The sequence below is a fragment of the Macaca thibetana genome, chromosome 12 (genome assembly GCF_024542745.1).
Source record: "Macaca thibetana thibetana isolate TM-01 chromosome 12, ASM2454274v1, whole genome shotgun sequence".
Lineage (NCBI taxonomy): Eukaryota > Metazoa > Chordata > Mammalia > Primates > Cercopithecidae > Macaca > Macaca thibetana.
In genome coordinates, this window is record NC_065589.1 from 9,426,768 (window position 1) to 9,449,601 (window position 22,834).

General features: G+C 49.1%; 3 protein-coding genes across 3 annotated transcripts in view; 1 reads left to right on the forward strand and 2 right to left on the reverse strand.

Moving 5' to 3' along the window:
• Positions 1–22,834, reverse strand: part of DGKD (diacylglycerol kinase delta) — a 681,592-nt gene that overhangs the window by 293,929 nt on the left and 364,829 nt on the right. The window lies entirely within an intron of this gene.
• Positions 1–22,834, reverse strand: part of INPP5D (inositol polyphosphate-5-phosphatase D) — a 154,131-nt gene that overhangs the window by 23,917 nt on the left and 107,380 nt on the right. Inside the window, exons 12-19 of the mRNA XM_050751561.1 lie at positions 21,605–21,801; positions 21,083–21,200; positions 16,292–16,388; positions 15,529–15,667; positions 15,094–15,202; positions 14,560–14,648; positions 7,264–7,345; positions 2,118–2,207 (exon numbers count right to left, since the gene is read on the reverse strand). Coding sequence (XP_050607518.1) covers positions 2,118–2,207; positions 7,264–7,345; positions 14,560–14,648; positions 15,094–15,202; positions 15,529–15,667; positions 16,292–16,388; positions 21,083–21,200; positions 21,605–21,801 — 921 coding nt within the window. The remainder of the gene's footprint in view (positions 1–2,117; positions 2,208–7,263; positions 7,346–14,559; positions 14,649–15,093; positions 15,203–15,528; positions 15,668–16,291; positions 16,389–21,082; positions 21,201–21,604; positions 21,802–22,834) is intronic.
• Positions 1–22,834, forward strand: part of LOC126932571 (ephexin-1) — a 334,934-nt gene that overhangs the window by 20,086 nt on the left and 292,014 nt on the right. The window lies entirely within an intron of this gene.

Below are 22,834 nucleotides of genomic sequence, written 5' to 3' on the forward strand. Positions count from 1 at the left end.
AGGAAGGAGGGAGTTTACTGGGAGGAGAACTAAAGCTACAGCGAAATCCAGCACCCACCCGAGCATCCTCAACCTCTCTGATGTATCATAAGCTGGCCAGGGCAGAGAGCGGGGCAGAAAGACGCAGAGTCCCAGGAGTCCGCACCTCATTTCAGCTCTGTCATTAAAGCTGTGTGACCTCAGGCAATACCCCCACTATTTCAGGCTCCCAGCTAGTTCCGGCAAAAAGACTTTGTAGAATGGCTGGGTTGCTCAATACCCAAATCAATGCTGTTGCTGAGTTCAGATGATGAGGGCTAGCAGCTCTTTCTCCCTCAGGCCCAGTGATCCCCGCTCCTTACTCTGGGCTCTGTAAGCTCATTTGTACAGAGTTAACTTGCCTGCAACTGTATTAATTTAGATGATGCTTTTGCAAGCATCCTTAAGCTGCTTTTAAACAAGTGTTCTGTCCTTTCATATACATTTTGAGCCACAGAACAGAGACTTGTTCTGAGACCATGAACAAATCTTTCCTTCCTCCATCCCTCACATCCTTCCTTCCTTCTTTCCTTTCTCTTTCCAAACCCCACAGTGCCCAGTCCAGGCTCTGCTTAGGTAGATGCCCTGTCAATGCTCAATTCCTGTGATCAGTGTTTTCGAGCATCTGCTGGGTACTGAGCCCCCGTGGAGGGAAGCCCAGCCCGACACTGAGGATGCCCTACCCCGGAATAGAGGAGGAGGTGGCAAGGCAACCCCTTCAGGGCTGCAGGAGCTCAGAGAAAGGAGAGATGGGTGGAAGTCGGGGAAGAGGTCCAGCCTAAGGACTAGGAAGATTCTAGAAAAGCACAGTGGCCAGACTTAGGAAGGAAACACAATGGTGGGTCAAGGCTTGGGTGGAGAAGGGAGGTCACATTTCCGGGGCTGTGGATGTTAGATACAATAGGATGGAGAAAAGCATCCCAGGAAGACGGTGCTCCGGCCTCATGTGTGTCCCCCAGGGTATGAAGGACACAGAGCAAGATGGTCTTTCCTTGTATTTGGGCCCCCTATGTTCAGTTTTCCTAAAGGAGCCCAGTGACCACTGGACTGACCGTGGAGGCAGTGACTGGGCAGAGACAACATGGCTCCCTGGTCACTTAGGCCAAGGGCTGGATGGACACATTACAGAGAACACTTGGCCCAGCTGGGACGAGGGTAGCCTGGCAACCAGGGCTGGGCTGGATTATTTGAAAAATTACCTGCAAATCTAAATATTATTTACTGTGGTGTTTCCCAAAACTCAGTCATCTGCATGCCATCTTTTTTGTTTGTTTGTTTTTGTTTTTTTTTTTATTTGAGACGGAGTCTGGCTCTGTCGCCCAGGCTGGAGTGCAGTGGCCGGATCTGAGCTCACTGCAAGCTCCGCCTCCCGGGTTCACGCCATTCTCCCGAGTAGCTGGGACTACAGGCGCCCGCCACCTCGCCCAGCTAGTTTTTTGTATTTTTTAGTAGAGACGGGGTTTCACCAGGTTAGACAGGATGGTCTCGATCTCCTGACCTCGTGATCCGCCCGTCTCGGCCTCCCAAAGTGCTGGGATTACAGGCTTGAGCCACCGCGCTCGGCCCTGCATGCCATCTTAACGATTTTTACCATCTCTGCCTACCACGCACCTGTACTACTCTTTACTTAATATTTTCTCTAAATAGACTCACTTTTTAAAATTAAGTGTAGCTGAATAAGGTATATCACAACACTAAATGGAAAAACAATGGTGCTTGCCTTAAACAGAAGACATAAATTTAAAACATGTTAAAATAAAGGCATTACTAACAAATGCTTATTCATGTCCCCTGCCCCCTCCTCCCACCCCACCCCGATAATTGTCTTCAGGCCACACCTTGGTAAACACTGATTTACCCATGTTTTCAGACTAAAACTGAGGCTCAAAAGGCTGACATATTTGCCTAGCAGAGGGAGTAAATTCTCCGGACTGAAATTGTGCTGTGGCTGGGACATGAAGAAACTGACTGATACTGTGGACTTGACTGGGAAAATGAGCCTTCCTCTAATGCAGACCGCTGACTGTTACCCGAAGACAAGCTCCCAACACTCCTTGTCATTGAGGAAAACAGAGAAACAGACACCGTCCTTTGCTTACCGTTCTTGGAGACAAACTGGGAAGTGACTCCTGCCTCAAATGTGGCAAAGACAGGGCTGTGGTCACTGGTCATGATGTCGCTGGTACTGCCTGCAGGGGAGGGAAGGCATTTTTCAGCAGGGAAGGAGAAGCCCTTCTGGTCAGGCCAAGGACGGCAACCCTAAAGCAGAAACTTTAGTTATGGAGCCCTCCAGAAGTGCGAAGGTTTTACACCTGCTGTCCTGTTGTCCTTCCACTGAAATGCTTAAAGGGTTCAGTGGAAGACAGTGTGGACACTGCCTCCTCCATGGATAAAAGAAGCCTGTGCTCATTTTTCCTAAATACCTATGACTTTTTGAATTGATTAGGGATTGTGAACCATGGAGATTTTTCTGGTCTAATCATATTATTTATTTATTTATTTTTGAGACAGAGTCTCGCTCTGTTGCCCAGGCTGGAGTGCAGTGGCGCGATCTCAGCTCACTGCAACCTCCACCTCCCAGGCTCAAGCAATTCTCATGCCTCAGCCACCCGAGTAGCTGGGATTACAGGTGCGTGCCACCACACCCAGCCAATCTTTGTGTTTTTTATAGAGATGAGGTTTCGACATGTTGGCCAGGCTGGTCTTGAACTCCTGACCTCAGGTGATCCACCCGCCTCAGCCTCCCAAGTGCTGGGATTACAGACACGAGCCACCGCGCCTGGCTCACTTTATTTTATTGATGAGGAGCCCCAAACACGGGGTGGGAAGGGGACTGAAGGCCACTCAGCTCATCAGTGGGAGAGACGGGACACCTTCTCCATCCCACGATGCCTTGTAGAACCAGGAGAGAGCGGATGATGCCAAGTGTAGAAAACTCTGTTAAGGAGCTTGGCACTGGGGTGAGAAGGGAGGCAACAGAGCACTTTGGGAGGGGGCAAGAGAAAGAGGACAGTTCTAGAAAGACAGTTCTTTCAAGATAGCCCGTTGGAGATGCCTGGCAGGAAGTGGTCACTCAAGGCTGGAGATATGTCTTTGGATGTGGAGTCTTGGGATTAAGTGGAAGCGGAAGACATTAGTGTGTTTGGGCTTTCACATGAAAGATGAGAAGAGATGAGGACAGAATTCCAAGGCACGCCAACCATGAATGGGCGGGCAAAGGAAAAACTGCCAGCAAAGGAGACCAAGAAGGTGATAAAACAGACTTGGTACCCTTTTCTAGAAAGCGTTTACAAATCAGCAAGAAAAAGATAAACACTCCACCGCTCAACCAACCAAAGGATATGGACAGAAAATTCACCAAAAAATATAAATGGCTAATAAACATGAAAAGAAAAAAGCTCACTTACTAAGGATCACCAGAGAAACACATGGAAACTACAAGACAGAACAGAGAAAGGGACAGGAGAGAAGGAGGGGAGTGGGGGCACTGGTTGGTAGTAGAGGAGGAAAAGATGGAGTCAAGGGTCTAGGGGCAAAGGCTAGGCAGGAAAGAAAGAGGAGGCTACCCCTTCTCTGAGAGAGGAGGGAGGAAGATGCGAGGACATCAGCCTAAAATCTGGACACGAGGCAGAGCGTGGTGGCTCACGCCTGTAATCCCAGCACTTTGGGAGGCCGAGGTGGGCGGATCACTTGAGGCCAGGTATTCAAGACCAGCCTGGCCAACATGGCAAAACACTGTCTCTACTAAAAATACAAAAATTAGCCTGGCGTGGTGGTGCGCACTTGTAATCCCAGCTGCTTGGGAGGCTGAGGTGGAGAATCACTTGAACCTGGGAGGCTGACATTGCAGTGAGCCAAGATGGTGCCACTGCTCTCCAGCCTGGATGACAGAACAAGAGTGTCTCAAAAAAACAAAACCAAACAAAAACAAAAAACTGGATATGAGCGGGAAGAAATCAGTGAGGTCCAGTGCTATGTGAGGCAGGAGGATGGAGGGATGGAGGTGGGGAGTCAGGCTGAGCACTGGGGTACAGGTTTGCAGTGGTAGTGGAGGAGGGGTGTTCCAGGGAGAATTTAATGGGTTGACAAGCAAGATTTTTTTTTAAGTATTCTCAGAATATTTCAGATATGTACTGAACGTAATAGCAATGGTACTACAGTGTGCACTTAAGCTCGGAGGCGGACTATAAGATGGGTGACCCTCAAAAACCCAGTCCTCCTCCCAGTAACCACACTCTCTGTGGTCCCCTCCCACCATGAGTCTGGGCCTAGCCATGTGACTTTCTTTGGCCAATGGGACCTTAGTAAACCTGAGGCCAACGAAGCCTTAAGAAGAATTTCCATTGGTGAGACTAGCAGCTGGGAACCCTGAGACCAGGAAGCAAAGCAGCCTGCACTGGCCTGCTGGATGATGAGTACCACCCCTATGCCTGCTGACAGCCAGCCCACCCTAGATCTGATGGGCTCCTCCCTGAGTGTGCCCAGATGACACCAACTAGAGCAGAGGTGAGCAGTCCAAATTCAGCCTAGCCCAGAGACTCGCAAGCAAATAATTGTTTGCTTTAAGTCAGTGAGTTTTAGGACAGTTTGTGGTCTATATATGCATGGGTCTCTCTTGTTCTTATCTTTAATTTTTCCATCCCTGGTTAATGTTACACTGTTTTTAACTACTGTACCTTTGGAGTAAGTCCTGCCATCTTGGAAGGCAAGTGACCTGTTCTGCCTCTTCCTCCTCCTTTGTCAGAAGTTTGATAAGCAGTAGACAGCTGATTACATTGTAATTACATTGTAATGTAATGTAACCCCTGGCTACATTAATTGCCATGAGAAGACTAAGGCTCCCAGGTCACCCCCGTTTACTGAGCTCTGAACATCCACTCACTTTTCTTTTCCAACTTCTTGCCTTCCCTCAACCCCAACTCATTAAACATTTCCACTGAGCCCTCTGGCACTCCATGAAATATCATTAGCAAAATTCCCTGTATCTTTAATCTTCCCATCACCCCCCAAACCCGGCCCTCCCCCGGAAGACACTGCTGCCTCTCTGGTGAGGCTTGTTTTGCTCCCCAGCCCTCATATTCCGGGCCCAGAGGTGGGGACAAAGGGTGTCTTTCCCGCTCCTCATTGCCACTTCCGGACTGATCTCCCTCTTTCTCTAAAGCCTCCACTGTCGAGCAGTTTTGAATGCCAAGTTTAGGTGCAAAACAGTAAGTGGTAATTCTACAAGTCTCCCCTATCTCCTGACTCGGCAGAGGCTGGCTGAAGCAGGCAGATGGTTGAGATAAGAATTGGCAGGACACGCGGAGCTGCAGGATGTGGGAAGGACAGCATTGACAGGGGAGACCCTGCGTGTGGCTGGGAAGGAGTGACAGGCCTGGAGAGTCCGAGGGGTGCGGGGGAGGGAATGCACAAGTGAGGAGGCTGCAGGCAGAGGGTAGGACTCGGTCACTTTGAGCTTTGGAAGCTGGAACAATGCCCCGGCCGTCACTGTGAGGGCAGGTTGCCTTCCCACACATCTAAAGGTGTTGTGTGAAGTTCGTCTAGTGACGTCACTTCTGGGAGACAGAGCTCATTCCTTCAGCAAGGAATGCAGGGAGCGTGTGTTAAACTATTTCAGGGTAGCTGCTCTGGGCTCTTCTGGGCAGCCGGAGGAGATATGCACAGGAATGGAAGTCAGTTCAATGTATAGGACCAGAGTTAAATTTGTGAGACCAAATTTGCCAGTCCCCAGAGAAGGTGGGAGCCACGAAGGTGGCCACTGGGCAGCAGCAGGATTCCCCCGCCCCTCTCCTCGCTCCAAGGACCAGGGTGGCCCTCCTTTAGGGACATTGAGAATTTGCAGTGTTTTAAAAATAATACCACTGGGCCTGGTGCAGTGGCTCAGTCCTGTAATCCCAGCACCTGGGGAGGCTGAGGCGGGTGGATCACTTGAAGTCAGGAGTTTGAGACCAGCCTGACCAACATGATGTAACCCCATCTCTACTAAAAATACAAAAATTAGCCAGGCATGATGCTGCATGCCTGATATCCCGGCTACTTGGGAGTCTGAGGCAGGAGAATCACTTGAACCCAGGAGGCAAAGGTTGCAGGGAGCCGAGATTTAGCCACTGCACTCTGGCCTGGGCGACTGAGAGAGACTCCAGCTCAATAAATAAATAAAAATAATACCACAATTCTCAGTCAGTGAAGTGTTCAAAGCAACTCTGTTCTGTGGATTTCTAAGGTCTCGCTTTGTAAGTAATGGGAACTAATCAGTAGCTTTTCAGAATAAGCATTCAGGCAATTAAGAACTCCTTCAGTGCACCTTTGAGGGTCAAGAGTTAACAGTCATTTTTTTCTTTCATTTTTTTCAGAGGTAGGGTCTATGTTGCCCAAGCTGGTTTTGAACTACTGGGCTCAAGCGATCCTCCCACCTCAGCCTCTTGAGTAGCTGAGACTATAGGTGCGTGGCACAGTGCCTGGCTAACAGTTATTTCTTAATTGTTTTTATAATTTATTCCATAATTATTTATTTTAATATTACATATTATGCCTTTTAAAAATCAATTTAACTCAATTTATTGTTAAACTTCCCCAAATATATATATGTATATACTTGTGCCATATGAATTTCCAATAACTGACTATTTCTGACCTACAAAAACACTTTCATATGGTTCAAACTTAATACGTTCTTTTCTAAAGAAATAAAATTGAATTTTTAAAAAAGTGCTCCAGGTCGGCCGCAGTGGCTCACGCCTGTAATCTCCGCACTCTGGGAGGTTGAGGCGGGCTGATCACTTGAGGTCAGGAGTTCGCATCCAGCCTGGCCAACGTGGCAAAATCCGTATCTACTAAAAATAAAAAAATTAGCCAGGCATGGTGGTGGGAGCCTATAATCCCAGCTGCTTGGGGAGGCTGAGGCACGAGAATCGCTTGAACCCAGGAGGTGGAGGTTGTGGTCAGATGAGATCACGCCATTGTACTCCAGCCTGGGTGATAGAACGAGACTCTATCTAAAAAAGAAAAAAAGTGCTCCATAACTCAAACGTCTCCCAAAGCAGGGGATATTGATTAGGTGACAGCCCAAGACAGGCGGGGATGCATCAACATTTCCAGGTTGCCTGATTAGGGTTACAGTGAATTCCTCCCTTTGACACATCAACAGATTGAAGCCCTTAGATTTTAGGGCAGTTGCACCTCCCAGCAACTGCCCTAAACTGCCCTCTCTGATCCTGGTCTGCTTTCCCCAGTGTTTGGACTCACCATAAGACTGACACACCACGTGCACCAGGGGATAAGACTTCCAGAGGACTCGGTCGCACCAGGAAGGCAAGTTGTACTTCATCTGCAAATCAAAGTCACAGGCTTTGTAAAATGCCTCTTATTATGTTTCAATCAGTAGAAGAAAAGACTAACTGGTGGCCTCTGTAATCCTCAAATTAATCGGCTGTTGGCTTTTTATTTTTTTTTATTTATTTATTTTATTATTATTATTATTTTTTGAGATGGAGTCTCGCTCTGTAGCCCAGGCTGGAGTGCAGTGGCTGTATCTCAGCTCACTGCAAGCTCCGCCTCCCGGGTTCACGCCATTCTCCGGCCTCAGCCTCCCGAGTAGCTGGGACTACAGGCGTCCGCCACCTCGCCCGGCTAGTTTTTTTGTATTTCTTAGTAGAGACGGGGTTTCACCGTGTTAGCCAGGATGGTCTCGATCTCCTGACCTCGTGATCTGCCCATCTCGGCCTCCCAAAATGCTGGGATTACAGGCTTGAGCCACCGCACCCGGCCGGCTGTTGGCTTTTTATAGAATTTCCCCGTAGGTGGCTTTAAACTATTTTCACATGGCTCAAGTCCAGATTCCACTGCCACGCTCCACACTTTCACATATCCTGGCCTTCTTCTTTAGAATAAGATAACTCACCTCCTGTGTTCCCTCACCTATCCTCCTGACTACTTCAGTACCCCTTGTATCTTCACCTTCTCTTACTTTCTTTCTGATTCAGAGGAACCCCGACCTGTATTTTCTTTTTTTCTTTTTCTTTTTTTTTTTTTTTGAGACGGAGTCTCGCTCTGTCGCCCAGGCTGGAGTGCAGTGGCGTGATCTCAGCTCACTGCAAGCTCCGCCTCCCGGGTTTACGCCATTCTCCTGCCTCAGCCTCCCGAGTAACTGGGACTACAGGCGCCCACCACCTCACCCGGCTAGTTTTTTGTATTTTTTAGTAGAGACGGGGTTTCGCCGTGTTGGCCAGGATGGTCTCGATCTCCTGACCTCGTGATCCGCCCGTCTCGGCCTCCCAAAGTGCTGGGATTACAGGCTTGAGCCACCGCGCCCGGCCTGTATTTTCAATTCAGTCTCTACTCACTTTCTGCAGCCACTTACTTTAATAACACACCCCAGCTTCCACCCCACTTCCCTACTCATCCACCTATCCACCTCTTCATCTTATCTACCCATCTTTACTCATTTACCCATCCATCCATCCACCTACCCATCTATTAATTCATCCATCCACCCATCCATTCCAACAACCTGTCCATTTATCCATCCACCCCATCCACCTATTCATCCATTCATCTATCCACCCACCCATCCATCCATCCACCAACCTATCCATCCATCCATCCACCCATCTACCTTTCCATCCATTTATCCATCCATTTATCCATCCATTTATCCATCCATCCATCCATCCATCCTTCCACCCACCCACCCACCCACCTACCCATTTGCCTGTTCATCCATCCATCCCATCTATTCATCCATCCATCCATCCATCCATCCATCCATCCATCCCTCTGCTCACCTACCCATTCACCTATCCATCTATCCATCCATCCATCCATCCATCCATCCATCCATCCATCCATCCATTCATCCACCTATCCATCCATCCACCTATCCATCCATCCATCCACCCACCCACACATCCATCCATCCATCCATCCATTCATCCACCTATCCATCCATCCACCTATCCATCCATCCACCCACCCACACATCCATCCATCCATCCATCCATCCATCCATCCATCCATCCATCCATCCATCCATCCATTCATCCATCCATCCATTACAACCATCCACTCATCCACTGACCCGTTCACACACCCATCTACCTACTTGTCCAGTCACTCAAACAGTATCTATTAATACTATGTGACAAGCCCTCTCCAGGGCCTCAGGCTGCAATGATGAGCAAGATGTCCATTGGGTGGGATAGACAAGGTAAAATGGCAATAACAACCCTCTTTTATCAATATCCTTATCCCCTCACGTTCTAGCTCTTTCTTCTCTGTCTACAAACATAAAGGAACTCATCCTGAAAGTGCCTACCTCTGTCACCTCCTTCAATTACTTTTCTCTTTTCTTCCTTTTACCAATTTTCTTTCAAGAATGTTCTATTTTCAGGCCGGGCATGGTGGCTCACACCTGTAATCCCAGCACTTTGGGAGGCCAAGGCAGGTGGATCACCTGAGGTCAGGAGTTCGAGACCAGCCTGACCAACATGGTAAAACCCTGTCTCTACTAAAAATACAAAATTAGCTGGGCGTGGTGGCACATGCCTGTAATCCTAGCTACTCAGGAGGCTGGGGCAGGATAATCATTTGAACCCGGAAGGCAGAGGTTGCAGTGAGCCGAGATTGTGCTACTGCACTCCAACCTGGGCAATAAGAGCAAAACTCTTGTCTCAAAAAAAAAAAAAAAAAAAAAAAAAGAAGGTTTTATTTTCACTATCTCTACTTCTGAACCATTTGCTTTTTGAAAAAACTTTAGGTACAACTTACATAAAGTGTACTAACCATAAGTGTACATGCAGTCCCATGAATTTTTATGTTTGCTTATACCCACTTACCAACTACCCAGAGCAAGATATAGAAAACCCTCATCATCCTAAAGGTTCCCTCATATGCCCTCCTTGTCAATACCACAGCCTCCTAAAGGTGAGCATTAGTGCGACTAACATCTCCATTGATTAATTTATATGAACGTACATAAATGGACTCGCTCGGTAAATACTCTTTCATGTTGGACTCCTTCAGCCACTTTGTTGCTTATAAAAGTTCCATTGTCTATAAGTATCACATTTATCTACTCTATTGTTAATGGACATAGGGTTGAAGATTATAAACAAAGCTGCAATAAACACTCTTTTTTATTTTTTTATTTTTATATTTATTTTTTTGACATGGAGTCTCTCTCTGTTGCTGAGGTTGGAGTGCAGTGGCATGGTCTTGGCTCACTACAATCTCCGCCTCCCGGGTTCCAGTGATTCTCGTGCCTCAGCCTCCTGAGTAGCTGGGATTACAGGCACACACCAGCACTCCCAGCTAATTTTTGTATTTTAGTATAGATGGTTTTCGCCATGTTGGCCAGAATGGTCTCGAACTCCCGACCTCAGGTGATTCACCTGCCTTGGCCTCCCAAAGCTCTGGGATTATAAGCACGAGCTACTACGCCTGGCCAAACATTCTTGCACCTAGTTTTAGTGAACAAATATACTAATTTCTCTTGAGCACACACCAAAGTGGAATTACTGAAATATAGAATAGGTGCATTTTTACTTTTTATCAATTATCTGCCAAACAGTTACTTTTTTTTTTTTTTTTTTCTGACAGGGTCTCACTATGTTGCCCAGGCTGGAGTGCAGTGGGGCTATTTCAGCTCACTGCAACCTCTGTCTGCTGGATTCAAACAATTCTCCTGACTCCGCCTTCTGAGTAGCTGGGATCACAGGATTGTGCCACCACGCCCAGCTAATTTTTGTATTTTCAGTAGAGACGAGGTTTCCCCATATTGGCCAGGCTGGTCTTGAACTCCTGACCTCAAATGATTTACCTGCCTCAGTTCCCAAAGTGTTGGGATTATGGGCATGAGCCACCATGCCCAGCCTAAACAGTTACTTCTTAACGTTGCAGTTCTCTGCATTGGCTGCCCCTGAGAATTACCCGTGGGGCTCCACAAATAGTCATGTACCACAATAATGGACTGCATATAGGACAGAGGTCCTACGAAAGTATAATGGAGCTGGAAAATCCCCATCACCTAGTGATGCTGTAGCTGTCATCATGTCACAGCGCAACACATTACTCACGAGCTTGTGGGGATGCTGGTGCAAACCAACCCACGGCACTGCCAGTTGTGTAAAAGCACAACAGTACAATTCTGTTCGGTACATAATATTTGATAATAATGATAACTAACTGTCACTCATTTCCGTGTGTACTATATTATTTATAATTAGAGTGTATTCCTACTTATAAGAAAATGTAGAGGCCGGGTGTGGTGGCTCACGCCTGTAATCCCTGCACTTTGGGAGGCTAAGGCAGGCGGATCACGAGGTCAGGAGATCGAGACCATCCTGGACAACATGGTGAAACCACATCTCTACTAAAATACAAAAAATTAGCCGGGCACCGTGGTGGGCGCCTGTAATCCCAGCTACTTGGGAGACTGAGGCAGTAGAATCGCTTGAACCTGGGAGGCAGAGGTTGTAGTGAGCCAAGATTGTGCCACTGCACTCCAGCCTGGCAACAGAGCAGGACCCCATCTCAAAAAAAAAAAAAAAAAAGAAAAAAGAAAAGAAAATGTTACTTATAAAATAGCCTCAGGCAGGTCCTTCAGGAGGTAACCAGAAGAAGGCATTGTCATCATAGGAGATGACAGCTCCATGTTATTGCCCCTGAGGACCTTCCAGTGGGATGAGATGTGGAGGTGGGAGATAATGTCATTGACCATCCTGAGCCTGTGTCAGCCTAGGCTAATGTGTGCATTTACGTTTTTTTTTTTTTTTTTTTGAGACGGAGTCTTGCTCCAGGCTGGAGTGCAGTGGCATGATCTTGGTTCGCTGCAACCTCTGCTTCCTGGGTTCAAGCAATTCTCCTGTCTCAGCCTCCCAAGTAGCTGGGATTACAGGTGCATGCCACCATGCCTGGCTAATTTTTGTATTTTTAGTAGAGACAGAGTTTTGCCATGTTGGCCAGGCTGGTCTCGAACTCTTGACCTCAGGTGACTTGCCTGCCTCGGCCTCTCAAAATGCTGGGATTACAGGCATAAGCCACAGTGCCTGACCTACATCGTAATTTTCAACAAAAAATTCAATGTAAATGAGAGTTTTGAAATTTTAAAACTAGAAAAAAGCTTATAGATTAAGAATATAAAGAAAGAAAATATTTCTGTACAGCTGTACAATGTGTTCGCATTTTAAGCTGCATTTTGTTACAAAAGCGTCAAAATTAAATTGTTTATAAATAAAAAGCTTGTAAATAAAAAAGTTACAGTAAGCTAAGGTTAGCTTATTATTGAAAAAAGAAAATTTAAAAAATAAATGTAGGGTAGCCTAAGTGTACAGTGTTTGTAAAGTCTACAGTAGTGCACAGTCATGTCCTAGGCCTTCACACTCATTCACCACTCACTCGCTGACTCACCCAGAGCAACTTCCAGTCCTGCAAGCTTCATTCATGGTAAGTGCCCTATACAATGTACCATCTGTTTTTTTTGAGACAGAGTCTTGCTCTGACACCCAGGTTGGAGTGCAAGGCGCGATCTTGGCTCACTGCAACTTCCATCTCCCGGGTTCAAGCGATTCTCTTGCCTCAGCCTCCTGAGTAGCTGGGGTTACAGGCGTGTACCACCATGCATGGCTAATTTCTGTATTTTTAGTAGAGACAAGGTTTCACCGTGTTGGCCAGGCTGGCCTTGAACTCCTAACCTCGAGTGATCCACCCACCTTGGCCTCCCAAAGTGCTGGGATTATAGGCATGAGCCACGGCACCCAGCCCATTTTTTTCTTTTTATACCATATTTTTACTGTACCTTTTTAAAGTTTAGATACACAAAAGCTTATCATTGTGTTACAACTCCCACAGTATTCAGTAAAGTAACATGCTATACAGCTTTGTCACCTAGGATCAATAGGCCACACCATCTAACTGAAGTGGGCTTTGTGTATATACACTCCATGAGGTTCCCACAATGACAAAGTCACCTGATGACACGCTTCTCGGAACATATTCCCGTTGTTAAGCAATGTGTCACTATCTCTGGCTGCCTTCTGGATATTTTCTCTGAGTTCTTCCACTAATGTCATACAAATCAATAAGTCTGAAAACAAGTTCTATTTTTTTCCCCTTCAAGCCAGCTCCGCCTTGTGATTTTCCAGTTTTTATCAATGGCAATCAGGTCTCCTAATATATCCTGCTTTCCCCCTTTCTTTCATTTTCACTGTGTCTTCCCTGATTTGGCCCTGGCTGTTGTTCAGCTAAATGTGCACGACGGCCTCCTCACCGGTGCCCCTGCCGCATCCTCATCCTTTACCACAATGCCCACTACAATCCTGCACATGCCAGTCTGATGCACCAGTGCCCGGCAGAGCTTGCAGTGGCCCCCTGTGGCCTGTCATCCTGGCATCTAGGACTGGCCGCTCTCCCATCTCAGGCCCCTATCTTCCTCAACTTAAACTCACGTAAGCCAAATCATCCTTCACCAGCCTGCACAGGGGTCCCCATGAACCTGCTCTGACAGTGCCTTTGGGCCAGGTGACCTTATCCACACAGCAGGCAGTGGACCCTGCGGAAGAGGGTGTCCCATCCTGGGGGTCCCAGTCTCGTGGGTGACAGCAGTCCCGGATCTTCTCCTGTCCTCTCTGTTTTATTCTCTTCCTCTCCTGCTCAGTTCTGAAATTCACCCAGCTCTTGGCCTTCCTCTCCCACGTCCAGTTCTTCACTTGCCCCTGAGCCCAGATGGGGCCCAGAACTCTTTCAGATGACACTTTGAGCTTGTGCTCCATTGCCCTAGGCTTCTAGCAGGCCTGGGTACTTCACTGCCCCAGCCGTTCAACCCTTGAACCCTGCCAGCGGCTGGCTTCCCTGATCCTTCCCTGCCCTGGCATTGTCATATTCTGGCTCTGGCTACAGCTAGTTGCATATTCGTCTTGTTTTTCCTACCGTGAAGTCCCTGGGGCAGACATCTTTGCTCTCCCACCACCTAGGAGAGTGCCTAACCCATAATAGTCCATCAGGAAATATCTTTGAACAAATGAATACATATTTTATGCATCTTTCCCCAAACACTGTTCCTTGGAAAACAAGTGGCCTAATAAGATATTAGTTGGTATTCCATGAATAACTGAGTTTGGCATACAGATTTCCTCATGGAGAACCACAATGCTCTTAGGCCCATAAAGGCTCTGATAAGTCCTGCAGCAAAGAAACCGGCTTAATGTTAATTTACTCAGCAGTTTAGCAAATATATATGATCATGGGACTTTTTTAAAAAATGATCTTCAGATCCCAGTTAAGGAAATAATACTTTAAAATCCTCTCAGCATCTTAGAGTACCTGGACAGAAGATAAATCACAAGGGTTATTTTCCCAGCTCAAAGCAGTGCACAACTGTGGCTGCCCACTTACTCTGTGACACAAATCAACATGCGCTTTCTAATTTTTTTCTTTCCTTTTTTTTTTTTGCCTAATGGATGAAGATGCTCTCTGTTCGCCTTTTGGGAACAGACACGAGTGGGGACGAGATGGAGGGCAGGGGAGGTGTCTGTGAAGAGGACTCACCCCTGTCGCTTTCTGCTTGGTGTAGGCGTATTTGTCCCGAGTCAGTCTTTCAAAACGGTAGGTCGGGGCAAACGTGATTTCTTCCTCCTCTGAAACAGAGAGACTTCAGGTTCAATTCTGATTCCCCAGGTTTTGCATCTGCCCAATTTTCCCTATTCTCCTGGTAGGAAATCGGGGGAAAGGGGACGAAAGGATGGCTGGAAAGGCTCCAAGAGGAGAGGCTGCTGCTTTTTTTTTTTTTTTTTTTGAGACGGAGTCTCGCTTTGTCACCCAGGCTGGTGTGCAGTGGCGCGATCTCAGCTCACTGCAACCTCCACCTCCCAGGTTCACGCCATTCTCCTGCCTCAGCTGGGACTACAGGCGCCTGCCACCACGCCCGGCTAATTTTTTGTACTTTTTTTAGTAGAGGCGGGTTTTCACCATGTTAGCCAGGATGGTCTCGATCTTCTGACCTCGCAATCCACCCGCCTCGGCCTCCCAAAGTGCTGGGATGACAGGCGTGAGCCACCGCGCCCGAGAGGCCGCTGCTCTTACCGAAGTGCAGGAAGACCTTCTGCTCTCTCCTCTCCGTGAGCAGCTGGTCGTGGGACAGGAGGTCTGCGTACTGCTGCTGCTTGATTTTCTGGATGATGGTTTCTGCCTCCTGGAACAAGAACATGCCCAGGCCTCTGGTGAGAAGCCCTGCTGATCCAGGCCTGGCAAGCTTCGGGGCTGGGGGCGGGCAGCTGGATGACACAGGCTGCAGAGTGATGGTGGCAGGGTGGCCGTGACAGTTATGGGAACCGGGCATGAGCACAGGGGAACCATGAGGAGCAGCTGAGGCTCAGTAACAGAAACAGCGTTGAGCCCCCAAGGGGAGCAGCCGCCTCAGCCCACTTAGCTCACATATCTCCACGACCACCTGCCCCGAGCTGACTCAAGGGATCCTCCATCTCCTGCAGCCCCAGCCCCAGGCGGGCAGCCCCTTACCCAGGTAGGCAGATCCACACGGTAGTTAAGATCCCCAAACCAGAAGAGGTGCGTGAAGCGGTGAGTGATGTTAAAGGGACTCAGCTTCTTGTCGCCCAGGGCCAGGAACCGGAGAATGCTCATATAGTTTTGGTTTCGCCTAATGCAAGGAAAAAGTGGCCATCTAGCACGGGGTCACTGGTTCCCCCTCCACTGTGGCAGGAAGTCACTCCTGCCATAGGTGGGGGGCGAGGAGCATAGCAGGTGGGGGGAAGGGAGACTTAGCCCTCCAGCCCTGCTGCAGCAGACCACCTTAGCGTGCAAATACGCTACAGCCAGGATGCAAAGGGCATTTGAGGCCACACTGGATGCACAGAGGGCAGGGGCCCAGGAGTAACAGCATCTGCACAGCAGAGAATCAGAACAGTGAGGATTCTAGATGGCTGTCTTCATTCCTGGGTCCCAGCTAGGCAAGATCAGCTTGGATTTGTAAGAAGGCCCCAGAGGAAACTTTCTGCTTTAGAAACAGTGCTAGTCGGGGGTCCATCAGGCTAATGACACAAGGAAATATCTTTTCTGACCTTCAGACAAAATTCCTCCACACATGAGGTCACTATTGTGCTGCAATTGGCTTTAATGAGACTGTGGTGGGCCCTGAAAGGCCACAGGACACCCACAAGGTCAAAGGCAAGAGCTGAGCAGGTCCTTCTGGTGCTTAGAGGAGTGAGGTGTGTCTGGGCAGATAACCCAAATGCACACTCTTGGGGGGAAGGAGTTCCATTACCTGAGTTTCTTTTCACTTCCTGAAGTCAAGTGGCTGTTGACGAACCCTAAGGAGGTTCCATTGAACATGAACGACACCCCCACGGCTCCCTTGTTCCCTACAACGAAGAGCAGAAAGAAGAATCAAAACATCAAACAGACACACTGCCAAGGGGCCAGAAATCACCCGGAGGCAGGGTGAGAGGGGCAGGTGAGTGAGGAGCTGGCAAGGGGAGGGCGAAACGGGGTCCTGCGGGGTGGGAGCCGCTGGGCAGAGAGCGGGAGATGAGAAAATGCAGGAGCAGCGCAGATGGCGGCAGCCTTGGGCTTCTCAGCGGGGCAGAGGAAGGCGGCTGCTGTGATCCTCCCCCGGCATCTCTCTCTGAAGTGACCAGGGTGCTAAGCGGCAGCCAGAAGCCCTGGGAAGATTCAGAAGGTTCTAGCCCGGGTGGGCTGATCTCCCTCCCAGCGAATTCAAGGTTCCTGGATAGACCAAAAGCCCACACTGAGATCACACCTTTTTCTGATCTGTTCTAGGTCAGTGGTTCCCAAAGGGAAACCTGGACCAGCAGCTGAACACCACCTGGGAACTTGTCAGAAGGACAGATTCTCAGCCCCGCCCCAGACATACTGAATCGGAAATCCTGGGATGGGGCCCAGTAATCTGTGTTTGACAAGCCCTCCAGGGTCAGCGGTGGGCAAATGCTGGCTCACTGCCAGCTACAAATGGTTTTACGTTTGTAAATGGTTGGAAACAAATCAAAAGAAAAACAGTCTTTTTGTGATTCATGAAAATATGAAATTCTAATTTCAGTGTTCATAAAGAACATGTTGCTGGAACACAGCCATGCCTATTCACTTCTGGATTGTCTGTAGCTGCTTTCAGACTACGATGGCAGAGCTGAAGCATTGAGACAGTTGCGTGGTCCACAGAGCCTAGAATATTCACCATCTGGCCTTCTACGGAAAACGTTTGTCAACCCCTGCTCTGGGTGATCCTGACACACGCAGCTGAGAACCTGCTCTGTCCAATACAGGCACAGGCCACGTGTGACTATCAAACACCTGAAATGTGGCTGGTACAAAATGAGACGGGTTGTGAGTGTAAAATACACATCAGAATTGTGGCCTTGGTAAGAAACACAGACTGTAAAATAGCAAATCACTTTTTACATTGAATATCTATTGAAATAATTGTATTTTGGATGTATGAAGTTCAAAAAAATCTATTATTGAAATTAATTCCACTTGTTTCCTTTTTAATGTGGCTACTTGAAAATTTGATCTATTGATTATAATAGATCAAATTGTAATCTATTTTGATCATAAATCTATTTATTTATGATCTATTTGGCTCCCATTTTCTTTTCTTTTTTGTTTTTTTTGGAGACGGAGTCTCTGTCCCCAGGCTGGAGTGCAGCAGCACGATTTCTGCTCACTGCAACCTTCGTCTCCCGGGTTCAAGCAATTCTCCTGTCTCATCCTCCCGACAGCTGGGACTACAGGCACCCACCACCACACGCAGCTAATTTTTTGTATTTTAGTAGAGACAGGGTTCCACTGTGTTGCCCAGGTTGGTCTCAAACTCCTGAGCTCCAGCAATCTGCCTGCCTCCGCCTCCCAAAGTGCTAAGACTACAGGCGTGAGCCACCGTGCCCAGCCCCATTTTCTTTTGGTTGGACAGCTCTGGATAGGCCATAGGCTGAAGGGACCCCTGGATATCACCTGGCTGAGCATCCTCAGGACCCAGTGGGGGAGCACACAGGCTTTCTGCCCTCCAGCCCTCTCCACTGCACCTAGCTCTCCAGCCCTGCCCCTCTGCCCCCAAACTGGGAGGCCTCTTCTTTCCTTCCCAGAGGGTGACCTGGAACTGAGCAACTGGTTCCAGTCCCGACAGCCTGGTTTCAATCCCTGCCCACCACTTTCTTATCCCTGGGCCTTGGGCAAGTTATGGATCATCTCCATAGACTCTGTGTCTTCATCTGCAAATGGGAATAATAACGAGAGTCTCTGCCCGAGTATTTTGTTTGTTTGTTTGTTTTTGTTTTTTAAATTTGAGACAAAGTCTGTGTCACCCAGGCTGGAGTGCAGTGGCAAAATCGTTGCTTACTGTAGCCTTGACCTCCCAGACTTAGGTGATCCTCCCACCTCAGCCTCCTGAGTAGCTGGGCCCACAGGCATGCACTACCATGCCCAGTCTTTTTTTTTTTTGGAGTGATGGTATCTTCCTATATTGCTCAGGCTGATCTCAAACTTCTGGTCTCAGGAGATCCTCCCACCTTGGCCTCCCAAAGTGCTGGGATTACAGGCATGAGCCGTCGTTACTAGCAGGGTATTTATATTAAATGAGATGATACAAAGCATTTAGCACACAGCCTTGCTTAGGGCACACTCTTAGAGAGGCCTTGGTTGTTCTAAGGATTTTTTTTTTTTTTGGAGATGGTATCTCATTCTGTCACCCAGGCTGGAGTGCAGTTTCACAATCTCAGCTCACTGCAACCTCCGCCTCCCGGGTTCAAGCGATTCTCCTGCCTCAGCCTCCCAGGCAGCTGGGATTACAGGTGCATGCCACCACACCCAGCTAATTTTTGTATTTTTAGTAGAGATGAGATTTCACCATGTTGGCCAGGCTGGTCTCAAACTCCTGACCTCAAGTGATCCACCTGCCTCGGCCTCCCAAGGTGCTGGGATTACAGGCGTGAGCCACTGCACCAGCCAGGACTAATGTTTTATCAGCCAACCAGCATTTGCTCTTCCTGTCCTGTGCTAATTATGGCGGGGAGCCATTTCAGGGGAGTGGAGGAGGGAGGCTGGCCCCAGGGCAGAGAGGAGGGGAAGGAGGGGAAGGTGGGGAAGGTGTGTGTGAGCTCCACAGCCCAGAAGCTGCCCTGCAATGGTCATAAAGCTGGGACTCTGGCCAGGCCTTTCTCCCCACCCCTCAGATGCCAGTCGCACTGCCCTTCTCAGGGAGGTCCCTGACCTCTGCCCTCTGCCCACGCCACACACTCCTTGGCCAGCGCGCTCCCTCCCCAGAACTGGCTTCTTTCCCTCCTATCTGCTCACGCAGTGTGTGTCAGGTCCACATGAGCAGAGCTCCTGCCTGCTCAGAAGCTGACCCAGTGCCCAGCCCCGAGGCCAGCATGACCAGGAACTGGGGCGGGAGTTTCAGGCAAGGTCTGGCTGAGGGGGTGGTTTTATGTGGCCCCAGGAGGTCCCAGCATATTCTGCACAGCGGGGCAGGGGCCGGTGGGAGAGGCTGGAAGCCCAGGGAGCGATGGAATCCACACCCGGGTGGTTCCCGGGCAGCAGGAGGGCGTGGGCGCAGCCAGGACAGCCTCGCCAGCTCCACCCTTCCACTGTGGCAGGAAGGAAGGGGGACGAGCGGGGGTGGACACGGGCAGTTTGCGGTTTGTCAGCAGAAAAGCTGAGAGAGCTTTGCACGTTCGATTGCAGCAATTCTTCCATTTCCTGTTATCTCTAGAACTCTGTCCTATTCCTGACTCCACTGACTCCAACCACCAAAAACCACTGGCCTCACCCCTGATGCCAGCCTGGGGGCCCTGTGTGTGTCCCACCCCACGTGCACACACGCGCACACACACATACACACACACACACACAGAGGCTCTAGCACTTAGGCACATGCACTCGGACACCCACCCTCACATACCTAGACTCTCATAAACACACTCACAAACACACACGCATGGACTCACACACACATAGACACACACTTATAGATATGGGGTGGTACACTCACACATGGACTCACATACATAGACTCACATAAACACACTCACAAACACACATGCATGAACTCACACACACACTCATAGATACGGGGTGGTACACTCACCCATGGACTCACATACATAGACTCACATAAACACACACTCACAAACACATGCATGGACTCACACACTCACAGATATGGGTGGTACACTCACACATGGACTCACATACATAGACTATCATAAACACACACTCAAACACATGCATAGACTCACACACATAGACACACACTCATAGATATGGGGTGGTACGCTTACACATGGACTCACATAAACACGCTCACAAACACACATCCATAAACTCTCACATACCTACACAGGCTCACACACTCACATGCACGCTCTCATTCACACAAACTCACAGACACAGACCTACTCACACACACAGGCTTGCACCCCTACACTCATAAAGAGTTCTTGCCCTTGTTACTGCTCTCTGAAGCCAGAGACTCTCCACTGACACCAGCGTTTCCGGATCCAACCTGGTGTACAGGGACCGAGGGCGGGAGCCAGCCACCTCCCACCTGTGCTGGTAAGGAAGGTCTCACCGGAACACAGCCACTCCCATTCGCTTTCTGGGTTGACTATGGCTGCTTTCCCGCCAGAAAGGCAGAGAGTAGTGTTGACTGGCCTGCAGAGTCTGAAATACTTACTATCAGGCCCTTCCCTTTCCTGCAAAAGTTGGCCAATCCCTGTTTTAGGTTCTCGCTACCTAAAATGGGTCCCACGGGCTGACCAGCAGTGCTGAAGTCACCTGGGAACCTGTCAGAAACTTGGAACCCTGGGTTCCACCCAAGATCTACTGAGTCAGAACCTGCATTTTAGCTAGATCCCTAGGAGCGCTGGTGTAGACCCTGAGTGAGTTTCAGCCAGGGAGACCAACCACCCCTATTTGCTGAGGACTGAGCGGGGAGCTGAGAACCTGAGACTCTGGAACTACTGGTGGGATCAGGATGGCATGGTCACGTGAGTTGAGGCAGAGGGTATGGGAGGAACACAGGGTCCCCGCCCTGCTCGCTCACCCAGTGTGTTTGCGATGCCTGTCTTCACGTTGTTAGTACAGATGTGGCTGATCCGGTTCTCGTGCTCAGGCTTGGCCAGCACCACGATGCGGATGTTCCAGAGCGTGTGGATGGCGACCTGGTGGGAGAACAACGTTGCAATACTCGGCCCTTAAGTGTAGGGTGTGAACCAGGGCACAGTGATTCACACCCAGCCCCAGTCCCAGCCCCTGGGTGTGGGGTACCCCGTCTGTAATCCCAACCCTTCGGGGGACTCCCAGCGATGTGTGATAGGTGAGACAAAGCATCCTAAAGATGAGAACCGGGGCTGACCAAGGGTGGGAAGATAGAGGACTCAGTGGTTTTCAGCAATACCCCACGGATCCCATTTATTTCTGAATATAGACGCACCTCTCAGGGGGGCCCCCAGACATCCTTGAAAACTGAGAGCTGATAGGCTGAGCCTGCCCTTGCCTCTGAGACAGCCCAGCTGTGCAAAGCTTCCGTCCCGGAACCCCACCCGGGGCACCACCAGCTGCTCACTGTTTTAAACGTCATGCTGGTGATTTCTTGCAGGGAGTGTTTGAGGATCTCCAGCCACTCCTTCTCACTCAGGGGGTCTTCCTGGGTGCCGATCACGTAAATGTCATGGGGGATGTAGTCGGCAGAGTCGTCCCGTGTCTTTCCCTGCCCCTTGGAGAGAAACCAGGACGTGATCTTCTTGGGAGGGGGGGCGTTACCTTCAACAGCAAAACCCAACACCAAGTGAGTCAAAGGCACATCGAGTCAAAGCATTAGGAGAATTCAAAACAGAGGGTGGGAGTGTGAGGGAGGTCACATCGTCACACAAGACCATCCAGGCAGCCCAAAGAAATGCCTGCGATGGAGGCCTGGGCGCCAACCTCACCCAGGGTGTCGGTGAGGGCTAGAGCTCAGTTAAGCCTCTTTTTAAACATAATGTTAAGTTTCAAGGTATAGAAACACCAGAAGATCCCCTGATGTCAGATGCTGTCCTGCATTTTGAGGCTACGATAATTGAGTTCTGTCTCTCAAGGAACTCACATCCTATTCTCAAGACAGCCAAGGGGACTGACAAGTTTTGGATGGTGATTTCTAACCCATTGTTGGGAGACAACAAAGGCTCCCTTGCAAGGCAGATCCCAGCCCAGAGTGGAGAGATGCATGGGTGTGAGCCAGAGAAACTGGAGAGCATAGAAACTCCTCTGCATTCCCATTTCAGAACTGAGTTGAAGCAGCTCAATCAAGAAATTTTGAACGGTTCTCCCTGCAGTGCCCTTGAAGGATGAGCAATGTTTGTTCCTCAAAGAGATGAGTTTCTTGCCTTACAAGTGCAGAGAAGCCACGCATTGGAGTAAATGGACTGTGGCTCAACGTGGGTGCTCAAACTCCCGGGCTGGTGGGTCTCGGCCCTCCTGCAGCATAGCCTCAGCTTGCTCCTTCCACACTCTTGTGTGGGAAGGGCACCCCCTGCCTTTGTGTCAAGGACATCCTGGAGCTCTACTCCAGGGCTGCTGTGGCTCTGGGACACAAGTGACATGCTGCCACTTCACTTCCAAGAGGCCCCTGCTGGCCGCTGATCACCCTCTTCCTCCCAGACTCCTCTTGGGACAAAGGGTAAGGGACACGGGATGCCCAGTGAAATTCCAATTTCGGATAAACCGGTAGTTTCTAGAATAAGTTTATCTAGATGTCTTCTATCTAATTTATTTCTACCTGAACACTTACACTAAAAAATTATTTAGTATTATTTAT